Genomic DNA, 27,624 nt, shown 5'->3' with positions numbered 1-27,624 from the left:
ATTTTGTTAAATACATTTGTTTGCAAATACTGAAAAAATCTTGATGACATCATGAAAGTGATTTACTGCTATTCAAACATACATGACATAATAAAAAGCAGACTAAAAGATATAAACAGAATAAAAGGTCAAATAAATGGTCCCAATTTTTTTAATACTTCTGCCTACAGTAATAATATTTCTGTTTTGGAAAGTAACGGCCAACTTGATGATCATGACATCACAAGCAAGCTAGTTTTGCTCGAGAAATTTGACAATACTTACCATGAGCCAGCAGTATGGTCAAAGTGCAATTCAAGTCTGCTAGATGGTTGTCAGTCAAAACATAATTTCCTGGTGTGTAGAAACCTGAATTGAGGTCGACATCTAGTGACTAGTGTCCTATAAAAGGACTTCAATTATATTCAAATTCATCAATATATGTAGTGACCCAGTGATCTGTGCTGCACAGCACTCACTGAACAAAAGGCTGTCAAAGTATTACAGAAGCGTTGAACTGCCAATGTGGAATAAACATTTTGGAGTGGCAAATACGATCGAACATATTTGCCCGTACGTTCGAATGTATTTGCGTGCCCATGAGCAAGTCAATACTCCATGGCATTACGTGAAATAATGTTGAATGCAAATGATGCTATGCAGACATAATAATAAATCCCCAAAATAATGAATAAACAATCTTTACTTATTTAATTTCCGAACGTATTGGTACAGTGTAGGCCAAATACTAAAATGCTTCTTTTTTTTTTTTTTTTTACTTGCTCATGCGCAGGTCACTGTCCGTGCCACTGTGGGAAAAAAATGCTACATTTGTAGCATTTAGCCCACAAGTACATTCAAACGTATTCACAAATACATTCAAATGCATTTGCGAGTAAGTTCGAACACGCTCGCAAAAACATTTGAACCTACTCGCAAATACGTTCGAACATATTGAAATATGTTCGAAGGTATTTGCAATGTACCGGTACTCGCAAATACATTCAAACCTACTCACAAATCCGTTCGTATGTATTTGAATACATTTTAACGTTGACATAAGTTTGAACATTGGATTTTTTTATTCTATTTTGACAGTTCCAACGCTTCCGTACGTCCTTGTCCTCTCCAGCATTTTCTTTTCCTCCAATTGGCATGCATCTCATGTTGAAAGATAAAATGCCTCAGTCCCTCACATTACAATTCATCTGTGGATTCTTCTTTGAAATTGGATTTCATTGTGTCAAATATTTGCACACGTTTTATGTTGATAAGCACATTGATTCCCCTTTTGCTCAAATATGAGCTTTAGTTCATCATAGATCAGAGTATCCTGCCTCTAATTTCAGCTATATTTAATTCAAATGGGGTTAGATGGCATTGCTTCTTCCCACTGTGGTAAATATGCAAATCTTGGTACATTTCCAGCAACCTTATCACAATAAAGCCTCAAAACTGATATTTAATGGTCTTTACATGCAAACCATTTTAAGCATTTACTGATAATTTAGGGTTCTGTGCACATGTGTGCTTTGTTTCTCTTGTGGTCTGGACCAAAGCGGCATTATGCATTTTGCGTTGCACACTTGGTCCTTGTTAATGGCGTACCTCAAAAAAATGGAGAAATAAGGCATTCTTTAATGTGTTTGATGCAGATGTTGTCCAATCTACAGAGGCGTCAGTGAGCAGCCTGCCAGCCTGGGATCTCCCCACAGTTCCTGAGTCTCTCTTGTCCACAGTTGGTGACCATGACATCACACTTCCAGCAAATGTCACCAGCCCTTTCTCCACCCATCAATGGAACACCACTGTGCCCGTGCGCACCCGAACTTCCTCCCCTCAGAACGCAGCAACCCTAAAAAATACCACACGCACTCTGTCAACCACCACCACCACCTCAAGCACCATTCTGAGAGTAAATACAGCACTGGTGTCCACGGTGGCTTCACTCACCACAAGCCTGGACAACTTGACCGACGATAGCGTTCAGGTGGAAACCCTGACAGCAACTAAGTCCTCAGTGACCATTTCTACTGTGAGCACGCTTGCTGTTACAGCGCCAACGGTAACCACTGGGGTCACTGTAACAGTTTCCTCAAATATCACAGACGCTGAAAGCATTCAACCATCATCGAGCCTCAAAGCAACCGCAGAAGCTACGACTCAGCCTGCAACTACCACCACTACCGCTGCTACCACACCCTCAACCACTTCGACACCCGCGCCATCCACCACAATAATTACTACTACCACACCTGCAACTACTACTCCAGACACCACCACCACTGTCGCCACTACTACTACTACCATAGCAACGACTACACCAGCAATGGTACCATCCACAGTGTTTTTACCAGCCCAAACAGTACCACTCATAACTACAACTACAGACCGGCCAATCAGCCCTATTACAGAGGAAAGTCCTTTGCCATGCAACGTCACCGAGAAGTACTGGGTCAAAACAGGTAAACATTTTCACAACAGAATTTGCTTTTGTATGATTTCAGTTTAACATAACATCTAGATTTTTCAAATAAGATCATTTAAATGTGCAGTACTCATTAAATGGTAAGACTACATTTTATGTTGCTACATTTTGGATAGTTTTCCAAATGTCATGCTACATTATTATCCCCATGGGCAAACAATTAATATTCGCTATAGAGACATGTTTGAACCATTTTCTTGTAAAAATTATAATGAAGTCATGATGAACAGGTACAATGCCCTTTAAGCGGCTGAGACTTGGTGTGCCTATTATTGGTCCAAGATGTAATTACTTGTACTTACATTAATTAAAAAATGCACTAAAGCAAGGACACATTTTCCCCAGAACATAGAGAAAAAACTGATTAAAAACAAGTTGGAGACTCCTGCGATTTCTGGTGTACATGAAATTTTTGCTATTTTGTACCCAACACATTCCAGTATTGTGGTAGTTTTGACACTTTCATTTTACAAACAGATAAATAATGCAACCTAGTTATTGATTATGTGTTAAAACAAGATGTGCCATGTTTCTTCCTTCACAGTTTTGTCCATTGAGGTCCGGAAGAACCGACTCGATCTCGTCCTAAAACAGAATCTAGCAAAAGGACTAAGTCACGCCCTGCAGAAAGCCTTGAATGACTCCACTGCTTATGCACAGGTCAGTCTGTCCTACGTTTTCACCTCGACTAGCAACTTAATAACTAACACACACAGGTCAAGACTCGCATCTGAAAGGTAATAGCCAGAACCACGTCTTTGTCTAGTAGGTCTAGAGATTTTTTAAAGAAAAGAGGTAAGCAGTACAGAGAATGGATGGATGGATGCTTTACAACAAACAAACAGGCACATGCACATTCCCTTTTGCTCTGGATGAGACAATTGCACTTTCTGACTGAGCTGATTTTTCCTTCATTCATCAATACTTAAAAGTAAAAATTACCCTCTATGGCATAGATTCCCCCCAAATCTATTTTGATATCTGCTGGGTATTTGCGCTCTTTTGAGAATAGTGCCCATGGCTGAAACGCGGCGCACACAAGCCTTCGCCTTGCCCTTCCCTCCTCCTCCTCCTCCTCCTCCTGCTTCTCCTCATCGCCCTCCCCCTCCTCCTCCTACACCTCCTCCACCTCCCATTAGTTGTCATGCAGTGCTGAGCGCCAGCCGCCAAGCAAAACTGCTGTAGCCTGCAGGTCTCATCTGACCTGCAGCATCGGACAGAGAGGTAAAAACAGTGTTTGTGAAATCCCTAACATTGTACGGGGCAAAACTAACACAATACATAACATTACGGCACTGCTGAAAACATTATGTGGCTATTAGCCTGACGTATAAACACACTCAAAAGGTATGTGGGGTGGAGGATTTAGGTGTTACACCCACTCAAAATGCTTGCTTTTTCATAAAAAAAGGTGTGCTAGTTGATTTCAAAGTGATTTCAAAGCCTTGTGCACTTTTTTACTGAGTCATGTGTAATGAAGAGAAAGGTGAGAGAGGTATAGAGAGCTGCAATGAAAGACATACAGAAACAAACAGTTTTACTGTTACAAATTTGATGCAAATTTTATTCCAATTAAAAATCTTAATTAATTACATGTGAAGGCCAGAAGAAAAAAGTTGGACCACAAACATTTTACAGTAGAATGTCAAGCAGTGCTTCCAATACACTGCTGAAAATTGAAAGACACATGCAATACTTTATACAGGGCACCAAATCGCCCCTAAATGGTGGCATTTTGCCCTCTAAAATTTGAGACAGTGAGTACTTTTTCATCTACTTGCGCATGTGCAACCAGTAAGTTTGTGACTTCAGCTCTATAACCCTGTGTGACCCTTTCCGGACGGTTTCTAAAATGGCGACAATTAATAAATAAAGGGAAGTTGAGAGCGAGGGCTGACAATTTAAAGAAAAGTGGAAATTGGAACAATTTCTCACTGAAATACGCAACAACTGTGTCTGCTTCATCTGCACGGAGACTGTTACTGTGAACATATATTGTAAACAATATGCCATGTTTAAAATTAACCCTGGCCTCTACTGGTGAATATGATATATATATATATATATATATATATATATATATATATATATATATATATATATATATATATATATATATATATATATATATATATATATATATATATATATATATTTTTTTTTTTTTACATATTTCCCTGTTATTGAATTTAAAAGTTCAGAGAACATTTAATTGCCAGTTGTTATTCATGTTTGAAATGTAATTTGCGCTGACTTAAATATACATACAAACCTTACGCCCGCTCAGATCACATCTGATTGAAAAAATAATCAAATGAAATATGATACAATTAAAAATGTGAACAGCGGGCATCCAACCGTCTTTAATTTTATTGTATTTTTTAAAATCATCTCACTGCATCAGGCACATCAATGATCAATGTTCTTCCGCTATGCCAAGACTTTCGTGTGCGGCTAGTGCATTGTATTTATTGTATTTAAAGAGAAACAAATTAGCTACTTTGATTGACCATGACTGCTATTGGCTGTGACCACTACCACAGCGGCGCAGCCCTTCCTCTCACAAATCTGCTGCTCTGCACCCGTTTGCGAAATTAGAGATGGCATAGTTACTATGCAACACACAGCACAGGATTTACGCCATTCATGAAAATAGAGCCCAGTGATTTAGTTAGCAAACCCATTCGTGTAATGTCGTAAGGTTAACTGATCATTCGGCATTCCTTGAGCGTGCCCATATTCCAAAGCTGTTAGGGTTGAAGTGAAGCAATTTGTACGTTTAGCATTTGTGGGGTTGCCTGAGGTCGTTACAGTTCTTTGTAATGAAAAAGGTACTGAGGAGAGTGTATTAACAATACTTTATTCAGCTTTTCTTTTTTGGTAAGGTGGTACTGTAGAAAACATGCAAATCCTGTACTGAGTTTTTGATCATTTGCAAATTTGACAAACCTCTGCATTCTTTTGCAGGTGGAACGCGATGACTGCAGCCCACGCAATGTGACACTGGTTTACTACGTGGCTGGTGTCAAAAACGTCTATATTTCCTCAATTGTGGTTGAGGCGCTTAGTGTTTATGGCTTTGACAAGCTGCTGTCTGACATCAGGCAGCATACACCGTTGGTTAAGGCAGTTCTGATTCCTGTGGCAACGTGGGTGCCTACCCCAAGCATTCATCTGCAGCTGAAAACAGGTAATAATAGACATATTATAATTTAAAATGGATGTGTTTTAGTTAAGTCATGCTGTACTTGTCAGAAATCTTTTAATTTGCCAGGGTGGATGATTGTGTCTTTTCTCAATGAATCGTTGTCATGAGTGTACCTTTTTAAAAATGCCTTTCTTTGGGCTTGTGATCCTATTGTTAGGGCAGCAGGGATGACTCCAGGATTTTTTCCTTCCTGGGCTAAAGGGGTCTTGACCAATAATTGGGGGGCTGACAATATAATCTATACATATATATTTTAGAATATCAAATAAAATGGAGGGGCTTAACTTGGTCTACACAGATTTCTGACAGGTCCATAGCCCCCTCGAGCACCGGTGTAGCATCATCACTGTAGGGCAGATAGGAAACACCTGTTGTTTGCCATGCCAGTAAATTTTTGACAGTGCAACGAATGTTTCTTTTTTTAATGTAACAAAGGTGTGCAGTGGGACGTATGGAGGCATTGTGATTCAGGCCCTCCTGTGCGGAATTTGTAGCAGTGATGCGTCGTTATATTTAAATCAAATTATGTCATTTTTACATTTTAAAAATTCCACCTTATTATTACTGCAAGTGGAATGGAAAAGAGAGAAAACAGCAGTGGGAAGGGAGAGAATGTCCGCAAAGGGACACAGAAAGTGGTGAACAAAAGAGCAGAAACAGAAATAGGTCTGCTCTCCTTTAGTCCTTGATACCCTAAATCCAATGCAAACCTCCGTGATTCAAAACAAAGTGAGATCAGTTCATTTAACCAAGCAGCTTCTTAACAAAGCACATTTCTCCATGCCAAATGGCGGCTTGTACACGGAGTCTATTGGGACGGGGATCAAAAAGAGAATCTGTGTGATTAACAAATGGATATCAAGCAAAAAGATACTTGGAGAGAGATTTAAGCTACACGCAACCTTGTTCTTTACCACACATTATGAGCAGTGGCAGCTGATGGAGTTTTTGCCAGGTGTGGGCGCACCCAAAAAATTCTGTTGCTTTCTTTGGTGGTGGTCTTTTTCTTTTTGTCTTAAACAATTTCTCACTTGTGTAAATTCTGCAATAGCAGATTTTCATATGGGGAATAGTAAGTAAGGGTTTGTCAAGTTTGTGCAGCTCATAAAGCATGAATGCAGGGTATGTCCCCATGTACCAGACATGGAACAATTTGCATAAATTAGCAAGATTAGTAAATGGGTTAACACTGTTTGTGTCTGCCATGTGTTGCAGATTATGAGACCTCTAAAGGATGGAGGGATGTTTTTTCTTTACTTTATTTTTTTGAGATAGGTGTGAAGAACCAATATTTTAATATACTTGTTTTTAGCCTGCTATTTGCGAGTGACCACTTCAGGGTGTACCCTGCATTTTCGCAGTAAATCATATGGAATAGCTTGTGATGAGCACAATCAGATTCAAAAATTGACAGATGACAGATTTACTTTTCTGAGGATTCATAAACCAACAGAATGAGAGTTCTTTACGGTATATATACATTATTTGGGGAGCAGCTTGATTTTCAGGGGATCAAACGCATTTTGAGAAAGTATCATTGTTTCATATACAGAACAAGTCGATTTTAAAACTGATCATTTCAATTTGTCAATGAGTGCTCAAGCCTAGAGAGTCCAGCGCCCTTTGACATCATCAAACTATGAGGTTTACTCTCTGGATCTGTTTTGACAGGCCTTCACAGCAGCCATCTTCACTTGCTGCTTATTCATGGGCCCTGCTGCCTTCCATTTGGTTGGCATTATTGACATTTATTTATTTTCCTCCAAAAGTTGTTTTCAACAGTAGAGTATGGTTACGGGTAATTATCCTATGCACTGCGGAGCAACATCCACTCACTTTTATAGCATCTGCTGAATGTGAGCAGAGTATAAATACAGTTGGTCAGAGAGGTTCCTGGAATTATCCCCAAAAGATACATTTCAATGCATTTCGTGCACTCCTGCAAGGTCTTGTCACATCTCCATCATCAAGGCCATCTTGATCTCATCCACATAAAAACGGATCCAGACACATCTCATATCGACAACAGCACTTCACAATTCATCTTGTTAGCAGTCACAACATGATAAACACCAGTGAACACATTTAATTGGTCGCCATGCAGTACATTTCCATGGCAAAAAACTTCCTTTACTAAGTTTGACATGTGATGTAGTCTGCTTTTGATCCATTCCTTGCCCATACTTTTCTCTTCTCAGCTTTTTTCTAATACAATCTTGGGCGACCTTGCTTTTATCTGACCAAAGTGTTAAGCACCTGTATGTTACTATGAAAAACAACTCCAGACTTTTGAAGGCAAAGACAACTAATATAATTTAACGGCCAAGTCAGCGGTCAGTAAAACATGCTTTTCACTTACAGAAGACAAAAACTGAAGGGAGCAAACGCACAAACAAGCAGTGATTGAAGGTGGCGACTGTAACGGCCTCCAAGGAGGAAGCTCAGAATTTGGTCACATCAATGAGCTCCGGGCTTCAGGCTGTCATTATGGATGGATGTACTCTGCACTTCCTAAATTGTCTTTTGTGAAACCACTTAAATAAAAGCTGAAGGTCTTACACTTCAGTTCCTTGTTGGTTGTTTTATTTGAAATCCACTGCAGTAGATTGTTAAGGCAAAATCATTGAAAAAAAAAAACGTTTGGCATTGTCTAAATACTTATGTAATGTATAATACATTATACATTGCTTTTAAAGTTCTAAAAAAATGGTAATAGTGATCACACAACTCCGTCATCAAAAGTTCAATTCACTTTCATTAATACCACAGTATTGAAAATTTAACTTGGATGCCCAATGTCTTTCTTCTGCTTTAGTTTCAGGGCTTATGGTTTACACACTTTATACGCGCACATATATACGGTGCCACTCAGAAGAAACATCCTCTAATTTGTTAACATGAGAAAGTCCACCCCAAATTGTAATATTTTACATACAGCGTACTTAAAACACTTTCTTGTCTCCTTTCTCCAGTGTTGAGATTTGTTGGCCCCACAGACAACATCTACTCTTGCAGTTTTGTCCAGATGCTCGAACAGAGACTGGAGAGCGCCTTTGACGAAGCTCAGGACAAAGTGCTCGAGACCTACAGCAAGCTCACTGTGGAGGTAATGCATAACTTTATCCATCCATCCATTATCCATACCACTTATCCTCACAAGGGTCGAGGGCGTGCTAGAGCCTATCCCAGCTGTCTTTGGGCAGTAGGTGCGGGACACCCTCAATTGGTTGCCAGCTAATCGCAGGGCACACAGAGACAACCAAACATCCATAGAGTGTTCAATTAACCTACCATGCATGTTTTTGGAATGTGGGAGGGAACCGGAGTACCCGGAGAAAACCCACGCAGGCACGGGGAGAACATGCAAACCCCACACAGGGAGGCTGGGGCCGGGATCGAACCCACGACCTCTGAACTGTGAGGCAGGCGTCACCCACCGTGCCGCCGCATGAGTTTATATAGACTTTATATTACACAGGCAATAAGTGTAGCGTGCAAACCAGATGTGTGATGTATTGTTGGTGTGAGCCACAATTCCTCGTATTCATTGTGTGAGTGCGCAGGTGTCTGTTTTACCGGAGATTATGGTTTAAAACAACGCTTTCCATCTCTTTCGTTTCGATAAACCAGTCAAAGTTCCTTGCTCTTTCGTGTTTTCTGCTTCTTTCTCTCTCTCCTCTATCACTTTCCCTCAGGTTGACATGGATATACAGTGCAGTATATAGACAGGCAAGCAGTGGCAGATATAGGAAGTATTTATTATTCATCTTCTGAAATATTTACACACATGGCGCAGTCTGATGGGAATTCCTAGTACAACCCACTTTACTGTGGTGATTCAGTCTCATTATTTCCCGAATGCCACACAGGTCCCCTAATGGCCGAAAAAAAAATGTTCGTTCAGAGTGTCTTACTGTGTCTGGAGCTCTCATGCAGTCTTTACAGGCAACATAGACATTTTGTACAATGTTTCAGTTTCACTCTTTAAATTATAAAGTGGCTCATTGCAATTTGTTTGTGTGTGCGGCTGAATAATGACTTACTACTTTTCAATAATGCATGCGACATGTCATATGTTAGTAAACAGGTATTTAAAATGACCCCATTATATTTGTCTGGTAATCTTCAGATTCAAAGTGTGGCCCAGGAACAGGACTCTCCATCGGTCTCGCTGGTGTATGTGGTCAAGAATCAGGACACGGAACTCAACGGAACCATCTCGAGCGGCCTCCTCAACCAGCTCACTGCTGAGTTGGTGGGCTACTTTCTGTTCTACCCGCCTCTGGTCATCGCTGAACGTACGTAAACACACAATGCTCGACTGTCCTGGTTTTTCACTAGTCAGTTCGTTGGGTTTTTTTTCTTTCTTTTTCGGAAATAAATAAATAAATAAATAAAATGAATAAATAAATAAAGCGTTATTTTTGGAGATTAATTTAAATTTCATAAACACCATATTGGTTGCATATCGTTTAGTTGACAGGAAAAGATTTGCATTCAGGGATTAAAGGAAGCTATTAAAACAGTCCATCCATCCATCCATGATCCAACGATTTGAATTACACTTTCTTTTTTTTCCTACATTCATTCCAAGATTTTAGTCAAGTAATTATCTGTTACAAGCTTCATAGGAAATTTTAGTTGAAAAATGCGGCTAAGCGGTTATGGAAACATTTTGCAATTGATTAGTTTAAAAAATATATCCGTCCATCCATTATCCAATCCACTTATCATCACAAGGGTCGCAGGTGTGCTGGAGCCTGTCCCAGCTGTCCTAGGGCAGTAGGCGGGGGACACCCTGAACTGGTTGCCAGCCAATTGCCAGGGCACACAGAGACAAAGGAACATTCTCACTCACAATAACACCTAAGGGCAATTTAGAGTGTCCAATTAGCCTATCGTGCATGGTTTTGGAATGTGGGAGGAAAATAGAGTACCCGGAGAAAATCCACGCAGGCACAGGGAGTCCAAGCAAACTCCACACAGGAAGGCCGGATTCAACCCAGGGACCTCTGCACTGTGAGGCGGACATGCTAACCAGTCGTCCACCGTGTCACACAGATATTACTTTTTCTGCAAAAGTACAATATTAAATACATATATTGGATATTTCCTATGAATATTGGACCACATACTTATTTTGGGGGATTATGTTTCAGTCTTTATACTGTAGAAACTCCGGTGCACTTGGTCCTACTGGTTCCCACATAACTCGTACTCTGTATCTAAACCGTTGTTTTCATGGAAAAAAATGGCAGCTGTGGTTGCCAGAGTAATGTTGTAAAAATACAGCAGAGTGTAAAACACATTAGAAAACAACCTGTAAATTTTACAGTTTAAAACTGTAAATCCTTGCAAAAATGTACATGCAAAAATGGTAAATAAATAATTTTCATCCAAACGTGCACAACTATGCCTTTATTAAAGATTATTTTCCTATAAATTGTACTTACTGACATTCCCTGAATGACATCAAATCACAGGCATTAAGTAATCTAACTCTCACTGCTAATGTTGGTATTAACGTTGAAGATAAACACAGTCTCTTGATGTTATAGAGTCATTACCATTACTGATGACAAAGTGCCATGTAAGGAGAGTGTCACAGTAAGCAGATTCCCTGATTATAACATCTTTGCCTTCACACCATTATGCTTATACAAACATGGCAGGGAGGTCATTGTTTGTTGTGCGCTCCTCAGTCATGGTTTCCTAAAGTAGAATCATGCATACGTGTCCAGAATTTTGCCCAGCACATTCAAGTAGTGTTTAGAATTGTGGCAAATTCATTTATTTTTGTGTCATGGTGCTTTTTAGATATGAATTGAATGAATAAGCCACCAATGTCAGTCTGCAAAGTGATGTCAGTGACAATCACTCTGATTGGTTGTCAGCCAGGAAATGTAAATCAGTGCATGAGCTAGACAAATTTGTAAAATGGTATACAATTTATTTCAGTTCAAACAATGTTATATTTTTAACTGTATTGCATTGGTTCAAGTATAACACATTTTCAATGTTTAAAATACAGTAATGTATCAATTCTACAAGGAAATATGATCCTTTCCACATATATTAACTGTAAAATTAACAATTAATATGCTACCTTAATATACACACCGATTCATTGTTATTCATGTTCCAGATTTTTGATGTCATGATTTTACAGCATATTAATGTTAATTTCACAAACATTTTTTAAAGTATACTGTACTGTAGGTGCAGTGATACCTTGAGATATGATCATTGATCAAATGTTGATGCTCGCAAGTCAAAGTAAAAAAAATCATTCCAATGATGGCTCATATCTCGAAATTATAAGAAAATGTGGCCAATGCTATCCCAACGCACCATTGTATTGAATTTTTAATAATTTCAGACTAAATTCCCTATTCCAACACTTCCCTATTCCAGCAACAGTATTTCTTTATGGACCTTAACGGGTATTGTGGTGAGTGCTACTCAAAGCTGGGCATCGCCTAATTCCCGTCTGCATTGTTAATCGACCCACGTGGTCCCAGTCGGTCCGAGTCAGCCAAAAGACGTGGAGAATGGACTTAACATGTACCACGTCACACGCAAGTGCCGCACTGCTTACACGTGGCCAAGTAAGGAAAAAATAAAAAGTAAAACAGTGTTGCGTACCCTGCGGTCCCACAGACGCAATGACATGTGCCCCCTATTGTTTTTATTTCACCGATCACCACACTGTGCGTGTGTGCGTCTGTTGTTTTTGTTTAATATTTTTCCTTTGTTTGGCGGCATCTGCTCGTGCGGCGCCTGCTTGTGACGTGAAGATTACGTTCTCGACTCCCGATTGGCTTTATGGACCCGGACCACGCGGTCGATTAAATTTGCAGGACGGAACGCGGAGGCGATTGCCCAGCTCTGATGCTACTGCTAGAAATATTGAATTATGTTAAAATTTTCTTCTTAAAATCATCCAAACTAAAATGGCCCTGTAAAAAACACATTCCTATTTTTTTTTTCCCTTCACTGCATTTTTATGGCGAGAAAATGTCACAAGGCAGAGATGTGAAATAATGAAGGGCCACACATTGTATTGCAAAAGAATAATCTCATCGTTACTGGCTACCTTCAACGCCCTCCAGCAACAATAATTCAAACCACTGCTTGAGGACATATCATTGCTCATTAATTAGGCACTAACGCTAAATAATTCATAGTTTCTTGCAAAAGAAAATACGTTTTTATTGAAGTGCTCAGTACTCATTCACTTAATGGAATATAATAATTAGCATCTTCTCTGCACGGCAGGACATTTGATGCATGTGTTGGTGATTAAATTGTCATCATTCACAGAAAGCTTTTCTGAGGAAATCAGTAAGTAACCTTTAACTATGCCGGCAACGTATACTGACAGGCAGAACAATCAAATGCAACAATAGAGCTCGAAGTCCTGGCTTCTCTGAGTAAATTAGCTTTGTGTGCACGTAAACAGGCCATTGATTGACATTTGCGAGTAAATTAAAATGAGATAATCAATGTTTTGATCAAATACACCAAAATCGTGTTGTGCCAGCATTTAGGCCTGCTTTTAGGTAGTCTAAAATGTAGTGTACTTTATGTCACTAAATTGCGCCGGGCGAGTTGGGGGGGGGTTGGTCGCGTCAGCCAGAATGCCTAGCGAGACATAGTGCGGCTACCACTGTTACCTGAGCCCCGAGCAACTGTGATGTCATTTTCAGTCAACAAAATGACAAAATGGCCACCTCCGGAGCTGTCTGAAATGGGGTGGATTAACTCATATTCCACAAACGCAATATTAATGCCGTGTTTCAACTAGTGGCCATGCATAGAACATGTTCTTGAAAAAAAATGTTTGGGTTGACTTCCACTTTAATGCGAGTTTAAAAATGGACAACAGGGTGGGCTTGTCTAACATTTAATGGTTAGGTCATTCCAAAGGGAGGGACCGGCAATGGAAAAGCCTCAATATCCCCTCTGAGCTTCCGCTTAGTCCTCGGTACCTCCAGTAGCATTTAGTCTGCTAACCTGAGGCACCGGGCAAATAGGGGTGGAGGAGCTTAGTTAGGTAAGCTGGGGTGACGCCATTTTAAAGATTTGAAAACAAATGAAATGATCTTAGAATTAATCAATCAATCAATCACATTTGATTTATATAGCACTTTTCATACAAGAAGATGCAACTCAAAGTGCTCTAAAACATCCAAAACACAACATAAAAAGAGGACCCGCTCCCGCCCTCCCTCACAACAGACCCAGAGGCAATTAACTATAAAATGCGGAGGTCTGTCAGTCCGTCACTGATGGACAACCATTATGCTGTCGATTGACGAATAACAGGACATCTTTCAAAAATGACGGACTGACGAATGACGGAAGTTGGTTTTCATTTGTCAGTGTAATCGTCTCGAACCGCATCCGTCACTGTCGGACTGTTAATCCTTCACTGGTGTTTTTCTGACGTTTTTTGGGAGGACCGACTGACGGGCCAACGGACATCTGATGGGCTAACTGACAGACGTTCGATTTTGTTATTTTTGGTGTATCTAAGTGAAGCCCATTTGTACTTTCTGTATTGTGTTCTGTTTGTACATTCTGTTCGTATTTGTACTTTCTGTTACTCTTCTCTTCGTATTAAGATCTCTGTTTTCCGGTGGTTACTTCCGTGTTTGTCATGCGGTCACGTGAGTAGCGCGTTCAATCCAATTGCTGAAATGCGGAAGCGATTGTCCGCTGGCCGAGGAGAAAGTGACACATGTGGGGATTGTTTGCTGCAGGAGCCCACTGCCGAGTGAGTGAGGAAGTGAAGTGGAGCATATGCTCAACTGACGGAATTGGCCAGGTCGATGGTGAGCTAGGAGCCCAGGATTGAAACTTGGAAATTGCCTGGAATAGAACTGAACCATTCTGAACCATCCCTGCTCTGGTCGGGCTGGTAAAAGGCTGCATTTTAGCCAGCCGATCCCCTTCATTGAACTTAAATTGACTGGCATTTTTAATTCAAAGAAAGAAAAATTAAGTTTAAATAAAAGACATTCAAAATACTTCATTTTTCATTATTTTTTATTTTACAAAGAAATCGTAATCTAATCGTAAAATTGGGTTTGAGAGAAAATAATCGCGATTTTCTTATTAGGCAAAATCGAACAGCCCTAGACTGATGAATAACGGAGAGTACCCTGGCGGATGACGAATGATGGACCAGCAAAATTTAGTAAAATGCCCACCTTTGCTAAAATGTACAAGCAGCCAGTGAAGTGAGGTCAGAATTGGAATTACAATATGTGTTCCCTCCTATGAGCTCCAGTAAGGAGGTGATCAGCAGCATTTTGGACCAACTGTAATTGTAATGCAAACAACCAATCACTCACATTCACACCTGTGGGGAAATGTATATTTACTGAACCATGTGTACATGTTTTGGGGGAATTTGGGAGAAAGTTCATTCAGTAGTTCATCAACAGTCGTGTAGAATACACAAATTCCTCACAGAAAGGCTCAAACTGATATTGGAACCCAGAATGTCAGACTATGAGGCAGACGTGCTCACCTCAATCCTCCACCATGTCATTAGTTGCATAATAGTATTATTATAATATGTATGGAGATGTCAAAGAGGGTCTCACAGAGTTTAGGCTCACTACTTGTTTCATGTTTTATTGAGCACCCTAGTTGGAGGAGAACAAAAGATAAGAGCTATGATTGAATCCTGGGCAGGGGGAGTGGGGGTGCTCTAGACCTAGTTCTAATCTTGAAAGAATCACCAGACAGAGGAATGACAGAATGACAGTTAAGAAATATTTAACTATTTGCAATCCAATGATAGTTTTGAAGTTGAAATATGGCAAGGCAAGGCAAGACATTTACGAACACAACAGTTAACAACATTCAAAGCAGGGATGTAATGACACGCTAAATCACATTTTGGGTTTTTTCGGTTTCTTGGAAACTTCGGTTCGGTATATTTTCGGTACAAAAAAAAAGATTTTTTGAAAAAATATTTATTTTGAAAAGATGACAAGTAAAATGTATATTCTTTAGAAAAAATAAATAAAAGTGAACTATTCAGGTGATATTCTAAGAAATTACAGCAGAATAAAAAATACACTAACAATAAAGATCTCTAATTTTGTAAATTATTAAAACACTGAAATCTTTAAACACTCAGCAGCAACAGCCTATGACTATGACACATTTAAGTATTCAAGTTAAAGACAAGTTGTCATTACAGTACCGTACATATATACAGTTTTTGTGATGAAAAAAATACATACAATAACAGTTATAATTATTGCTAACTATATTAAACTCTTTTTATAATGAAATATAGTAACTCTAAAGTCTTTTTGAAATTGTTTACACTTTTAAGGCATTAAAATCTTTGAATGTGCAACAGCATATTGTAACGATTTGGGTTATCTGTGTTGTGGTCGGATTTGCGTTTTGCTGAGTTGTGATGTTTCCGAGGTTCATGAACGCATCGTACGGCTAGTGAGAGGAGCAGCGGAGAACGAAGGAGAGTGCTGTTGTACTTTGTTTTTGGCTAAAAAGACTGCTTGCTTCCTCGTCTAAGAAACATTCCAAGTCGGATGATGTCCTTTTAAGTGCTATTATGTTAGACGTGCTTGCTACAGCATAGCCGCCGATTTCATATAGCAATGTCGGCACACAACTTTGGGACTTATACACGTACCTTCCCCCATTGGGCGATTTTAACAGGACAGCCAGAATGTTGTCAAACAGGAGACCACAGTGTACTGGGGACCTTCGAGCTCTGGCTTGTTTGCGTATTCATTTGGTCCCCTTTAGTGCCGCCGCCCTCCTCTCTCGCATGCAACAGTCAATACTGCCCGTGCGTAATCTCGTGCTAATAAGTGGACCGAACCGAAGGCAAGTGGACCGAACCGAACATGCCATACCGAAACGTATTGATACACCCACGTTGGACCGTTACACCCCTAAGAAAGCAAAGCAGAGAAAACAAAAGTAGCTCACAGGAATTACTAGGATGTACGTTGACAACATTTAAACACAGAAAACGTTAAAAATATTTTAAAGTAAAGTAAAAGTGGGTGTATAAATATCAAATAGAAAAAAAATGATTTAAAATTGTTTTGAGGACCTCAATCAAAGCTATGAGAAAAAAAGCAAAGTTTTTAACTTGGATTTAAATGCATATACACTTGGAGCTGACTTCACTTCTGTTGGCAGTTTATTCCATTTGTCTGCAGCATAGCAGTGAAATGCAACTTCACTAAGTTTACTTTGAACTCTGGGCTCCACTAATTGACCCAAGTCTCCATGTGGGACAAAAAGGTCAATTATATGAGTCAACCTAGTAAAATGTTGCCAAAGGGTAAAGCAACTTTTGCTTGTTTTGTAGCATAGAACTGGACTCATGCAAGTCTTCTGTAATTATGCATTTTTATATAGTTATTACATAACGGTTGTTGTTGTACTCATTCTTTTTCTCAGTGTGCTGCTGGGCTCAGACAGCCTTTTGCTGCATATGTAGGGTGCCTTCTACAACGCTGCCTGCTGAGAGGCACTAAGTCCACTGCAGGGCAGCGGATGATTCATGACCTAGTTTATGTTTGACCAGTGTTGGGAATAGCGGCGGTTTAAGTATAACGCCATTACTAACGGAACGCATTTTTGAGTAATGGAGTAATAAAACTAATTAAATACTTTATTATTATAACACCGTTGCCGTTACTGATGATGTAATGTGTGGCATCTCATTATCAGCTGTCCTGACACTTTTGAAAATTTAATTCAGTCTTCGACTTATTCAAAACGAGACTCAATGATGCTTACCTTTACACTCCAATACACACAAAAACATGGCAGGGAGGTTATTGTTTGTTGTGCAATCCTGAGTCATGGTTTCATAAATTGGAATGCATACATGTCCACAATCTAGCTCATCAAATGCATGGTGGAAGTGGGAACAACCTTAATTAAAAAGCAGTGTTTAGAATTGTGGCAAATTACTATTTTTTTGTGTCATGGTGCTTTTTAGATATGAATTGAATGAATAAGCCACCAATGTCACTATGCAAAGTGGTGTCGATGACAATCACTCTGATTGGCTGTCAGCCAGCAAATGCAAATCAGTGCATGAGCTCCAAGTCAAGGTAATGACAAAGGAAAGGGCATTATCTAATAAATGAAGCCCAGTAAAACCTTGCTTTTTACTTAGGCTTGCTTCTATGTGTGATTTGGTTCTGTAGAGGGTTAATAACTACAGTAAGCCCAAGCATGAGCACACTGGTCGAGCGCTCGAATGTGTGCCCGCGTGTTTACATCAAAAACGGGTTTACATTAAGGGCTGTCCGGTCCCTGTACCACCGATGTCAGAGTTTGGTCCGCATTGCCGACAGTAAGTCGGATTCGTTTCCAGTGAAAGTCCAACTTTTATGGACAGAATTTCTAGGCACAGCCGAGGTGTCGAGGGGGTCCGGTTTGGTGGCCTCAGTACTGCATCTCTGCTTTTTGCAGATGATGTGGTACTGTTGGCTTCTTCAAGCCGTGATCTCCAACTCTCGCTGGAGCGGTTCGCAGCCGAGTGTGAAACGGTCGGAATGAAAATCAGCACCTCCAAATCTGAGACCATGGTGGAGTTATGTACTTAACAAAAAAAGGTGAAATAACTGGAAACATGTTTTATAATCTAGTTTCTTCAAAATAGCCACCACTAGCTCTGCTTACTGGTTTGCACACTTTTGCCATTATGTCGATTCATTTGGCTTCAAGAGGTAGTCACCTGTAATGGTTTTCCAACAGTCTTAAAGGAGTTCTCAGAGGTGTTTAGCACTTGTTGGCACCTTGCCTTCACTCTGCGGTCCAGCTCACCCCAAACCATCTTGATTGGGTTCAAAACATGTTTTCAGTTATTCCTCCTTTTTTTTTGTTAAGTACATAACTCCCCATGTGTTCATTCATGGTTATGATGCCTTCAATGAGAATCTACAATGTAAACAATCATGAAAACAAAGAAAACACATTGAATGAGAAGGTGTGTCCAAACTTTTGGCCTGTACTGTTGGTCACACGCTTGATGCAAGAAGCATGGTGCATTCAGGGTGCTTTCTCAACACAGGAACTTGCAAAGACACACCACTCATTCGGAACATTCATCGTTTTCCTTTGATTATAATGTTAGTATGATTGCGAGAAGCCAAAATCACAATTACTGTTCGAAAACTGACCCGCCCTACCCTTTGGTCCCCCCAAAGGGGGGCCTACCACTGCCAATTCAATGACGCTGTTCCCGATGCCAACGCAACGTTGTATAAGTGTGTCGCCCAAGGGTGTCTCATAACATTCAAAGCCCTTTGGCACTGCAAATGCATCCCAGGGCCCTTCCACCGAGGAACTTTTTAACCACCTCTACGACCTCAACCTTCATAAGAAGGTGTGTCAATGGAATTGAGGAAGTACTGTATTCCCTCCACCAACTCACAACATCCCGATTCAAGGCCAGAATTTGCCTACCTGAAGGTGGAGGGATACCCTCTTGTAATGTACAGGCACCGAGCGCTGCGATTCAAACCCCTGTCAAGAGAGACCAAGCTGTGCGTCACATGATCCTTACTCTACTCCACCCATCCAGTGCAGTGAAAAGTATTTCCCCACTTCTCAAATTCTTGCTTTTTGGCATGGTTTGCCCCACTTCATAAGATCAAACAAATGTAAATGACAAAGATAACCGAAGTAAACAGAAATGGAGCAATATTGTAAAGTTTGATGAATATCTGGTGTTTCCATCTTTGTGTCTAGTCGTGTATTCGCCAAAACAACATGCCCGTAATCCTTCTGGTTCATTTTAAAGCAAGACGCCATGTTAGGAATGAATGTGACGTCACGTCATTGACTGGGCCTTCACTTACACCCACATGTTGCTAGTGATAACGCCAGATCGTTGTTGTTGTTGTTATATCGTAGTTGACAGTGGCGTGCACAGACATTTTAGGGGGCAAGTGCACCTGGAGAAAAAATGGCGCTTTTGCGCATATGGAATACATTATGGAAGTATTGTATTCCCTTTTGCCTGTGACTAGCATACAAACCGGCAAAGGTGGACATTCCGCCTGACCGACGGACCGGTCCCTCTGTCTGTCATTGACTGACACCTGTTTTGCTGACGTTAGACGATAGACGAGAAACATAAAAAAAATAAAAATAAAAAATAGAGCCGGAGTACGCACAGACGGAAGTGATTTTCATCCGTCTTTGTAATCATCACTAACCGTGTCAAGTATGAACGGACCTCACAGTACACAGTACAATATTTGTAAAAGTAATACATTTTAAACATGTTTGCTGTATGGTCTTTACATGTTCTCCCTGTACATGCCTGAGTTTTTCATGTATGTTAGGTTAGGTGAAGTCTAAATTCTCCTTAGGTGTGTTTGTTTGTTCATTATGTGCCTGGCGTAAGACTGGCTGATGATCCGTTCAGGGTGTACAACTGCCTCTCTCCCAAACTCAAAGAAAAACAAAACAGTAGAAAGTAATACAGAAGTGAAAATATTGCCAGTTACACAACAAGATATGCACAACAAAAATAAGGTCAAGAATCTTTGATTCCTCATTTCAATGATGAAGTTAATCAACTTCAGGCTTCAATTTCAAGGCGACATCATAGGCATTATGTTTTTTGTTTTTTTTTGTTCATGATGAAGGTTGTGCGATTGAACAGCGCAGACAAATTTCTATTAGTGTGAACTTTGTTTGAATTCAAATTTGCATTGTGAATCTGCACCCAAAAGTAAAAAGAACAGAATAATATGCTGCATTGATATCTTTGGTTTCAAAATAACAATCCACTTGAAATTATATTAGTTCATCTAAACTAGTTCAACTGCACTTGGTCAGACTGGTTCTCGAAATTCTGCAATATTCAGATAAAGGTGTGAAGAATGCAAATGATTGTGGTTTAATGGTCTGGCCTGAAAACCACACAATTCAATTTCAAGTGTTATTTTTCATGATTGCATAAACAAAACCGTCTTTAATTACCTGCTTTTCCTCTCACTTCAGCCCTTGAATACCACAATCTCAACACATCCACTTCAACCAGGAGCTACTGGGTTATAACAGGTAAACTACAATGTAATGTATGTCATTGACATGCCTTTCCCCTGTGTTTTAACATCTCTTTTATAGCATTGATTTTGTGTCTTGGGAAGTTGGGTTTACTTCTGTCACATTCTTTCAAACTAACACAAAGCTAACATGTTAATTCCCGTGAAAACTCTACTTCTAATGCCTGCTTGAATCACAGGATATTTTCCAGCGATAACAATTCTATCACAATGCTGATATATATATATATATATATATATATATATATATATATATATATATATATATATATATATATATATATATATATATATAGATAGATAGATAGATAGATAGATAGATAGATAGATAGATAGATAGATAGATAGATAGATAGATAGATAGATAGATATAGATAGATAGATATGGCATAAACATTCCAATTTTTTTGCTTATTTTTTCACTAATTGCCCCTTTAATTATCATTAATGTGTGCATAAATGTTCAATTTAAAAAATAGGAGCATTATTAATTTTTATGAAACAAAAATGGACAGAGGGGAGATGATACAAAGTTTTGCAATACAGCACATATATGTTGTCCGACTCAGAGTGTTTAACTTGATTTATTTGTATATTTTTGACTGATTCATTTATAACAGACAACAGTGTTTAGGTCGTTTATTTATTGATTTATTTGTGTTGACTCAAAAAGGTTACGGTGATCGCGGTATTACCCAAATATTATTGTATGTACATTTAATTTCACACACAATTCAGTACTTTAGTAGCTCCAATAGCTAGTTCCCATATTTGGCTTTGAGTGTTGAAGGCGGAGTCAGCTTCAGCAGATGCTATGGGTGAGATGTCAGCTTGCTTGAGCGTGGGCCGAAGCAGAACCTCTGGAGTTCATGCCATTTTATCACGCCATGTGAACAAAAAAAAACAGCAAAGCTACTCAGCATAACCAAATGGGACAGAGTAAAAAAGTGATTTGTCCTAACAACCCACCCTGGGGCTTTCTTGCGTGCTGGCTCACACTTTATAGTGTGCACTGTGCAGTGTGTCTTTAGGTGCCCTGTTTGTGCGGAAAAAGCTATTGATGTTTAATTCACAGGTTGGGCAGAGGGAGAGATCTCTTCACATCACATCAGGGCCCACCAGTGTGAATGATGCTGAAGTGTGTTTCTGTCTGTACACAGACCTAACCTTTGTTGGCTGTAGTTGAAGGGAAGGGGCGTCTCCAGTAAATTGGAGTTCATCCACTGATGTTTGTGTGTGTGCATGTGTGCGAAATAGATATGGACATTTTGATCGTTATATTAACTAGGCCGAGACAGAAATATTCTGTGTCCAGTTCCGTATTTTTATACTTCTCATTGCTACCGTTCCCCCTGTGCTCGTCACTTGGCTTATATTATCTTTTTCTTCACATTTCTGTGCACCTTTCTCTCCCTTCTGCTCCCCTTTAGTGGCTTTGATCCCCTAAACACACACTCTATCCTTGTGCTTCTGCACTCAGTGATCCAAGATGTGGAGAGTTCTTCTCTGGAGGCAAACTACCAGAGCTTTGCCAGCTTGATGGAGCAGCGGCTGGCTGAGCTCTTCCATGTGGCCGGTCGGCAGGGATCTCAAATTTTGCGATCCAAGCGTGCGACAACTGTGGGGGACTACACTGTACAGGTGGGTGCAAGGATTTTATTTTTAAAATTGTTTGGTGTGTGTCATACCTAGGGTTGGGCATCGTTTGAATTTGGACGATTTCGGTTCCGATTCTGGTTCTTTGATTCGATTCCAGTTGTCAAGATGGGGTGCTGAGTGTATGTACATTAATAAGAAATAAAATGAACTTTTTTGATTTTAGGCAAATGAATACTTCTGAATACTTTTCTTACCCACTGTATATTTATTTATGCCAATATTTTCATTGCAAAGCTAGATAGGCCAATACAAGTAAATTTGTCATATTTATGTCACATTTGTAATTTACATTAGTCATATTTACATCAAATGTAACAATTTAAATGAGAGGTTCATAATGATTGAAGTCTTCAAGCACTTACCTAATTTTGTGACAAAAAGCTTTTTATTGATAGACAGATAGATAGATAGATAGATAGATAGATAGATAGATAGATAGATAGATAGATAGATAGATAGAGAGATAGATAGATAGATAGATAGATAGACAGATACTTTAATTCATCTACAAGGGAAAATCGCCCCTCCCCCAAAAAATGAAAATAGATAAATAACAATAATTAAAAAAACACCCACACAGGCATTTTGATCCATATTTGTTGAAATGATTATGTGACTGTTGTTCTTGTTATCATTAATAAATGTCAGTGTAAAGGCAATACATTATACATTTAAGTACATGTGGGTCCCAGGCAGAAACCTAATTTGTTTTTGCCATTGGTTTAACAGTCACATTGCGAACCAGCCAGCCAAAATGACCCTACAAAACTAGAGGATGAATGAATGTCCTCAAAGTTGTAAATTACTTATTTTGTCAGCTCCATGTTGTGCAAATTAAGATAAGAATTGTCTCCTCCTGGGTGTTATGCTTTACACACCCTCAAGCTTTTATGGGAAGTCACAGCTGACCGATTTTATAGCTACAGAGATAAAGGCCCTCCTTTAAATGCTCATAGAGAGGGACATCCAGCAAATGACACAGGGCCCTTCCTTTTATGACAAAATGGAATTGCCAGCCTTGCTTGAATCCAGTGGTATACATACAGGTCATATTTTAATGCCATTCAAATGAAAATAAATGGCAACTTCCAGCGAAGAACTTGAGTTGAATCTTCAGCAAATCCAAGAAAAATCCAATTTTAATGTTGGTTTGTTCAATCTAATAAAAATAAAGATGTGGATTTTGTTGATGTGGCCTTGTTATATATACCAAATAATAATGCATTTAAAGAAGATTTTCCATTTATTCTCCTTCCTCAGATGGTAAGCATGCGTCGGCTGCCTGGTCCCAAGAACCCAGCGGAGATGACGTATTATGCACAAATGAACGGAGCACCCATCACTGGAACCACAGCGGCCAAGACGCTGAGCAGTCTGGACTCCCAGACCATGGCGCTAACTCTGGGTTACTTTGTGCAAGTGCAGGCTGAACGTAAGCTTGGTTTTCATTTATTCTTGTGCAGGGTTGGGAGGGTTACTTTAAAAATGGTTTCTGATACTGTTTACTTAAGTCAAATTTATTCATATAGCCCTGAATCACAGAAAAGTCTCAAAGGCCTAATAGTTACCTGTTAAAAAAATGTAGCGAGTAATATAATCTGAGTACATTAGACAAGATTAAAGTAATGTAACTTAATTACTTTTAATTACTTTCGGAATACTCCAATACCAAATATGTTAACACCAAAAAAAAATCAATACAATATATATTTATATTTATTTGTCTGGTCTTTTCTGTCTTACGAATACTTAAGAGGTATGATTTTGGAATGCTAAAACATGCTAACCACTGCACCATTCTGCAGATACGGCCAATCGAACCGGCTCCCCTCATTCCAATTAAAATCAGGGTGGTCGAGGTGCACACAGTCCTTGACATTGCGGAAGCAGACATTAACTCTCTGGGGTCCGTGCATGAGATTGGCGTGCAAAGTGCCCTTAGATCAAGTAAACTTCAAGACCTCCCTTTGCGGAAGATGTATTTGGCCGCTCATGTGATGTGGGCAATTGCAAACCACCTTGCACCCACGATCAGGCATCCGTATGTATCATCTTTTTTTTTTTTCCCAACACTGTTTATTTTTTGTTTTAGAGTATTAAATACACACAAACATTCAACAGAACATCCTCTCAGACACCAGATATAATATTAGTAAAACTAACATACCATAAATTAAAGACACAAAAGCATACAGAGACTTTTCAACCCTTCACGCAGATCAAAACCCCAAAAAACAAAAGGTGATTCTAGCAATTCTTTTCATCAGTCAAGTCAGTGTCCTGGGAAAAGAGCATAAATGGTCTCCAAACTCTTTCAAACAGTTCCCTTTTCGCTTTCAGCAGGTAAGTGATGCGTTCCAGTGGAGGTGTCGCCAGCATTTGTTTAGTCCACTGTCCGATGGTTGGGCTTTTAACGTTTTTCCAGTGTACCGCAATCAGTCTTTTGGCTTCTAGTAAACACATATCAATGATGATCTGTTCGCTCTTTGAAAATCTTGTGTGCACGGGATATAGGCCCAAAATTTGGAAAAAAGGTTCCAATGGTAGATCTTTAGAGATAATATCTTTTACAGCATGCTTTATAACCATCCAAAAACCTTTGATTTCCCTACATTCCCAAATACAGTGGAAGAGAGTTCCTTTTCCATCCCCACATTTTATACATGTGTCCGTAATATTTGGGTTGTATCGGTTTAATTTCACAGCCGTAATATAAATACGCATAAGCCATTTATATTGTAACAGCCTTAGTCGAGAATTAATGGTCGGTTTATGGGCTTTTTTACAAACTAATTCCCATTCTTCCAGTGATAAATTTAATTCCAGATCTTTATTCCAAGCTTCTAATTTAAAAATTGAGTTATCTGAGGTGTTTGCTAGCAATAAACTGTAGAATTCGGCGATAACACAATTTTTAAATGTATTTTTTGTAATCATGTCTTCTAGCTTTGACGTGCGAGGTTTTTTTAAATTGTTTTGTTTTGTTACAATATAGCTTCACACTTGTAAATACTTGAAAAAAATATTTACTGTGAATATTGTATGTAGTTCTTAAAGTATCAAATGACACCATACAATCTGAGTCTATTGGATATAAATCTTGAATCTTCTCCAGACCTTTCCGAGCCCACTGCTTGAACATAGCGTCCGCTCTCGCAGGGCTAAAATCCTGATTTCCCCAAATAGGGGTGAATTGTGATGGGACAATTGGTTCTTTTCGTAATTTTTTAAACATTATACCATACAGGCGGCACGGTGGTTGACTGGTTAGCACGTCCGCCTCACAGTTCAGAGGTCGTGGGTTCGATCCCGGCTCCGGCCTCCCTGTGTGGAGTTTGCATGTTCTCCCCGTGCCTGCGTGGGTTTTCTCCGGGCACTCCGGTTTCCTCCCACATTCCAAAAACATGCACGGTAAGTTGATTGGATACTCTAAATTGCCCCTAGGTGTGATTGTGAGTGCGGTTGTTTGTCTCTGTGTGCCCTGCGATTGGCTGGCAACCAGTTCAGGGTGTCCCCCGCCTACTGCCCAAAGACAGCTGGGATAGGCTCCAGCACGCCCCGCGACCCTTGTGAGGAGAAGCGGTACAGATAAGGGATGGATGGATTATACCATACCCTAACCATGTTTCTCACTATTGGATTGCACGTTTTCCTGATTAAATTATTCCTTATCAGGAAAAAAGGAACAGAAGTAATGAAGGCACTAAGGCATTGTTTTCCATCTCTATCCACTGGGGAGCATCTTTCAATTAAAATAGTACCTTATGGAACTGAGTTGGGCTGTCAAGTAGTACCATACTACATTTGGGCACCTCAGACCACCTTCACTGGAAGGCAAATGAACAAGGGACAACCTTACTCTAGGACTCTTATTTGCCCATCTAAATTAAAGCAGCAGCTTTTTAAAATTTTTAAACCAATCAGCCGGAGGTTGCAAGGGAATGTTCCGAAATATATATAATATCTTCGGCAGAATATTGATCTTGTAAATATTAATTCTACCAACCAGTGACATAGGAATGAGTATCCACCTATTAAAACTATTAATAATTTCTTCAGTGAGCAATTCATAATTGTCTTTAACAATCAAGTCCAAACTTGGAAGAATCTGAATACCCAGTTAAGTAAATTTAGAAACAGAATTAAATTGTGAAACCCTGTAGGTGGATTCTCCCTTTGTTCTTTATCTAACAATAATATTCGATTTTAATCTATTGATAACATACTCTGAAACATGACCAAACTCATTGATTAATCCCATTAAAGCGGGAATAGATGAACTTAATCGCGAAAGGAATAATATTACGTCATCTGCATATAAAGAAAGTCTATGTTCCCCCTGACCAATTGAAATTCCAGTTCAATCTAAATGTGACCTCACAGCTATAGCAAAGGGTTCCATTGCTAACGTGAACAGCAAAGGGGATAACGGACATTCTTGGCGGCATCCACGTCGAATTAGAATTGGTTTGGATATATTTTTGTTTTTTAGATACATTAGTTGCACCCATTTTCGAAATGTAGGTCCAAAACCAAAACGTGTCAACACATTGAAAACATAGGTCCACTCTACCCTATCAAATGCTTTTTCAGCATCTAGACATAGGAGGGCCATATCTGTGGAGTACCTTTTTTACTCGTACAGCATCAGGAAATGGCGTCGGCATGTTATTTGTAAGTACTCGCAGATGCCGATACCAGTGTTTTAATGTGGTATCGGGATACTTACCGATACCAGTATCGATATCGGAACAACACTAGTTTTAATCTAAGCAAAGTTGCTGCCGTGTTAAAAGGCACTGTTAGGAAAGAATCTGTTCAGGTACATAAACGTACATTTCCAGTTCAAAATTATTCGGTAAATGCAGTAAATATCAAATTTTTCAACATAGATAGGTGTGGCTTATAACCCGGTGCGGCTTATATATTTTTTTTTCATTCTTTTTTTTTTTTTTTAAATAGAGTGGATGCGGCTTATACTGTATAAAGGTGTGGCTTATAGTCCAGAAAATATGGTAAATTAAACTACAGGTAGGGTGCCTCAGGGGGTTGCCATCTGCAAATTTGGTAAGCCAGGAATATATTGTCCACCACACAATGTGACAAGCCACTTCTAGCCCCCATCCCCTCTATACTTTAACATGGAGTCAAGAATGGCAGAGAGATGCTGTGTTACGAACATACTGTACATT

The 27,624-nt window shown here is 39.5% G+C and overlaps 1 protein-coding gene across 7 annotated transcripts in view; it reads left to right on the top strand.

Annotated features, from left to right (window-relative positions):
* The window catches only part of kiaa1549la (KIAA1549-like a), a 108,295-nt gene that overhangs the window by 39,074 nt on the left and 41,597 nt on the right, over positions 1-27,624 (top strand). For 6 of the 7 annotated variants that reach the window (XM_086028346.1, XM_086028348.1, XM_086028347.1 and 3 more), the window contains exons 3-10: positions 1,635-2,444; positions 3,012-3,127; positions 5,435-5,657; positions 8,648-8,781; positions 9,805-9,973; positions 20,709-20,768; positions 22,254-22,414; positions 23,693-23,864. In XM_086028346.1, coding sequence (XP_085884472.1) covers positions 1,635-2,444; positions 3,012-3,127; positions 5,435-5,657; positions 8,648-8,781; positions 9,805-9,973; positions 20,709-20,768; positions 22,254-22,414; positions 23,693-23,864 — 1,845 coding nt within the window. The remainder of the gene's footprint in view (positions 1-1,634; positions 2,445-3,011; positions 3,128-5,434; positions 5,658-8,647; positions 8,782-9,804; positions 9,974-20,708; positions 20,769-22,253; positions 22,415-23,692; positions 23,865-27,624) is intronic. The other variant, XM_086028345.1, reaches the window with a different exon arrangement.

This window comes from Filicampus tigris, chromosome 4 (assembly GCF_054856515.1).
Source record: "Filicampus tigris isolate MCC_2025a chromosome 4, RoL_Ftig_1.0, whole genome shotgun sequence".
NCBI lineage: Eukaryota > Metazoa > Chordata > Actinopteri > Syngnathiformes > Syngnathidae > Filicampus > Filicampus tigris.
This window is presented reverse-complemented; position numbering and strand designations above follow the sequence as displayed.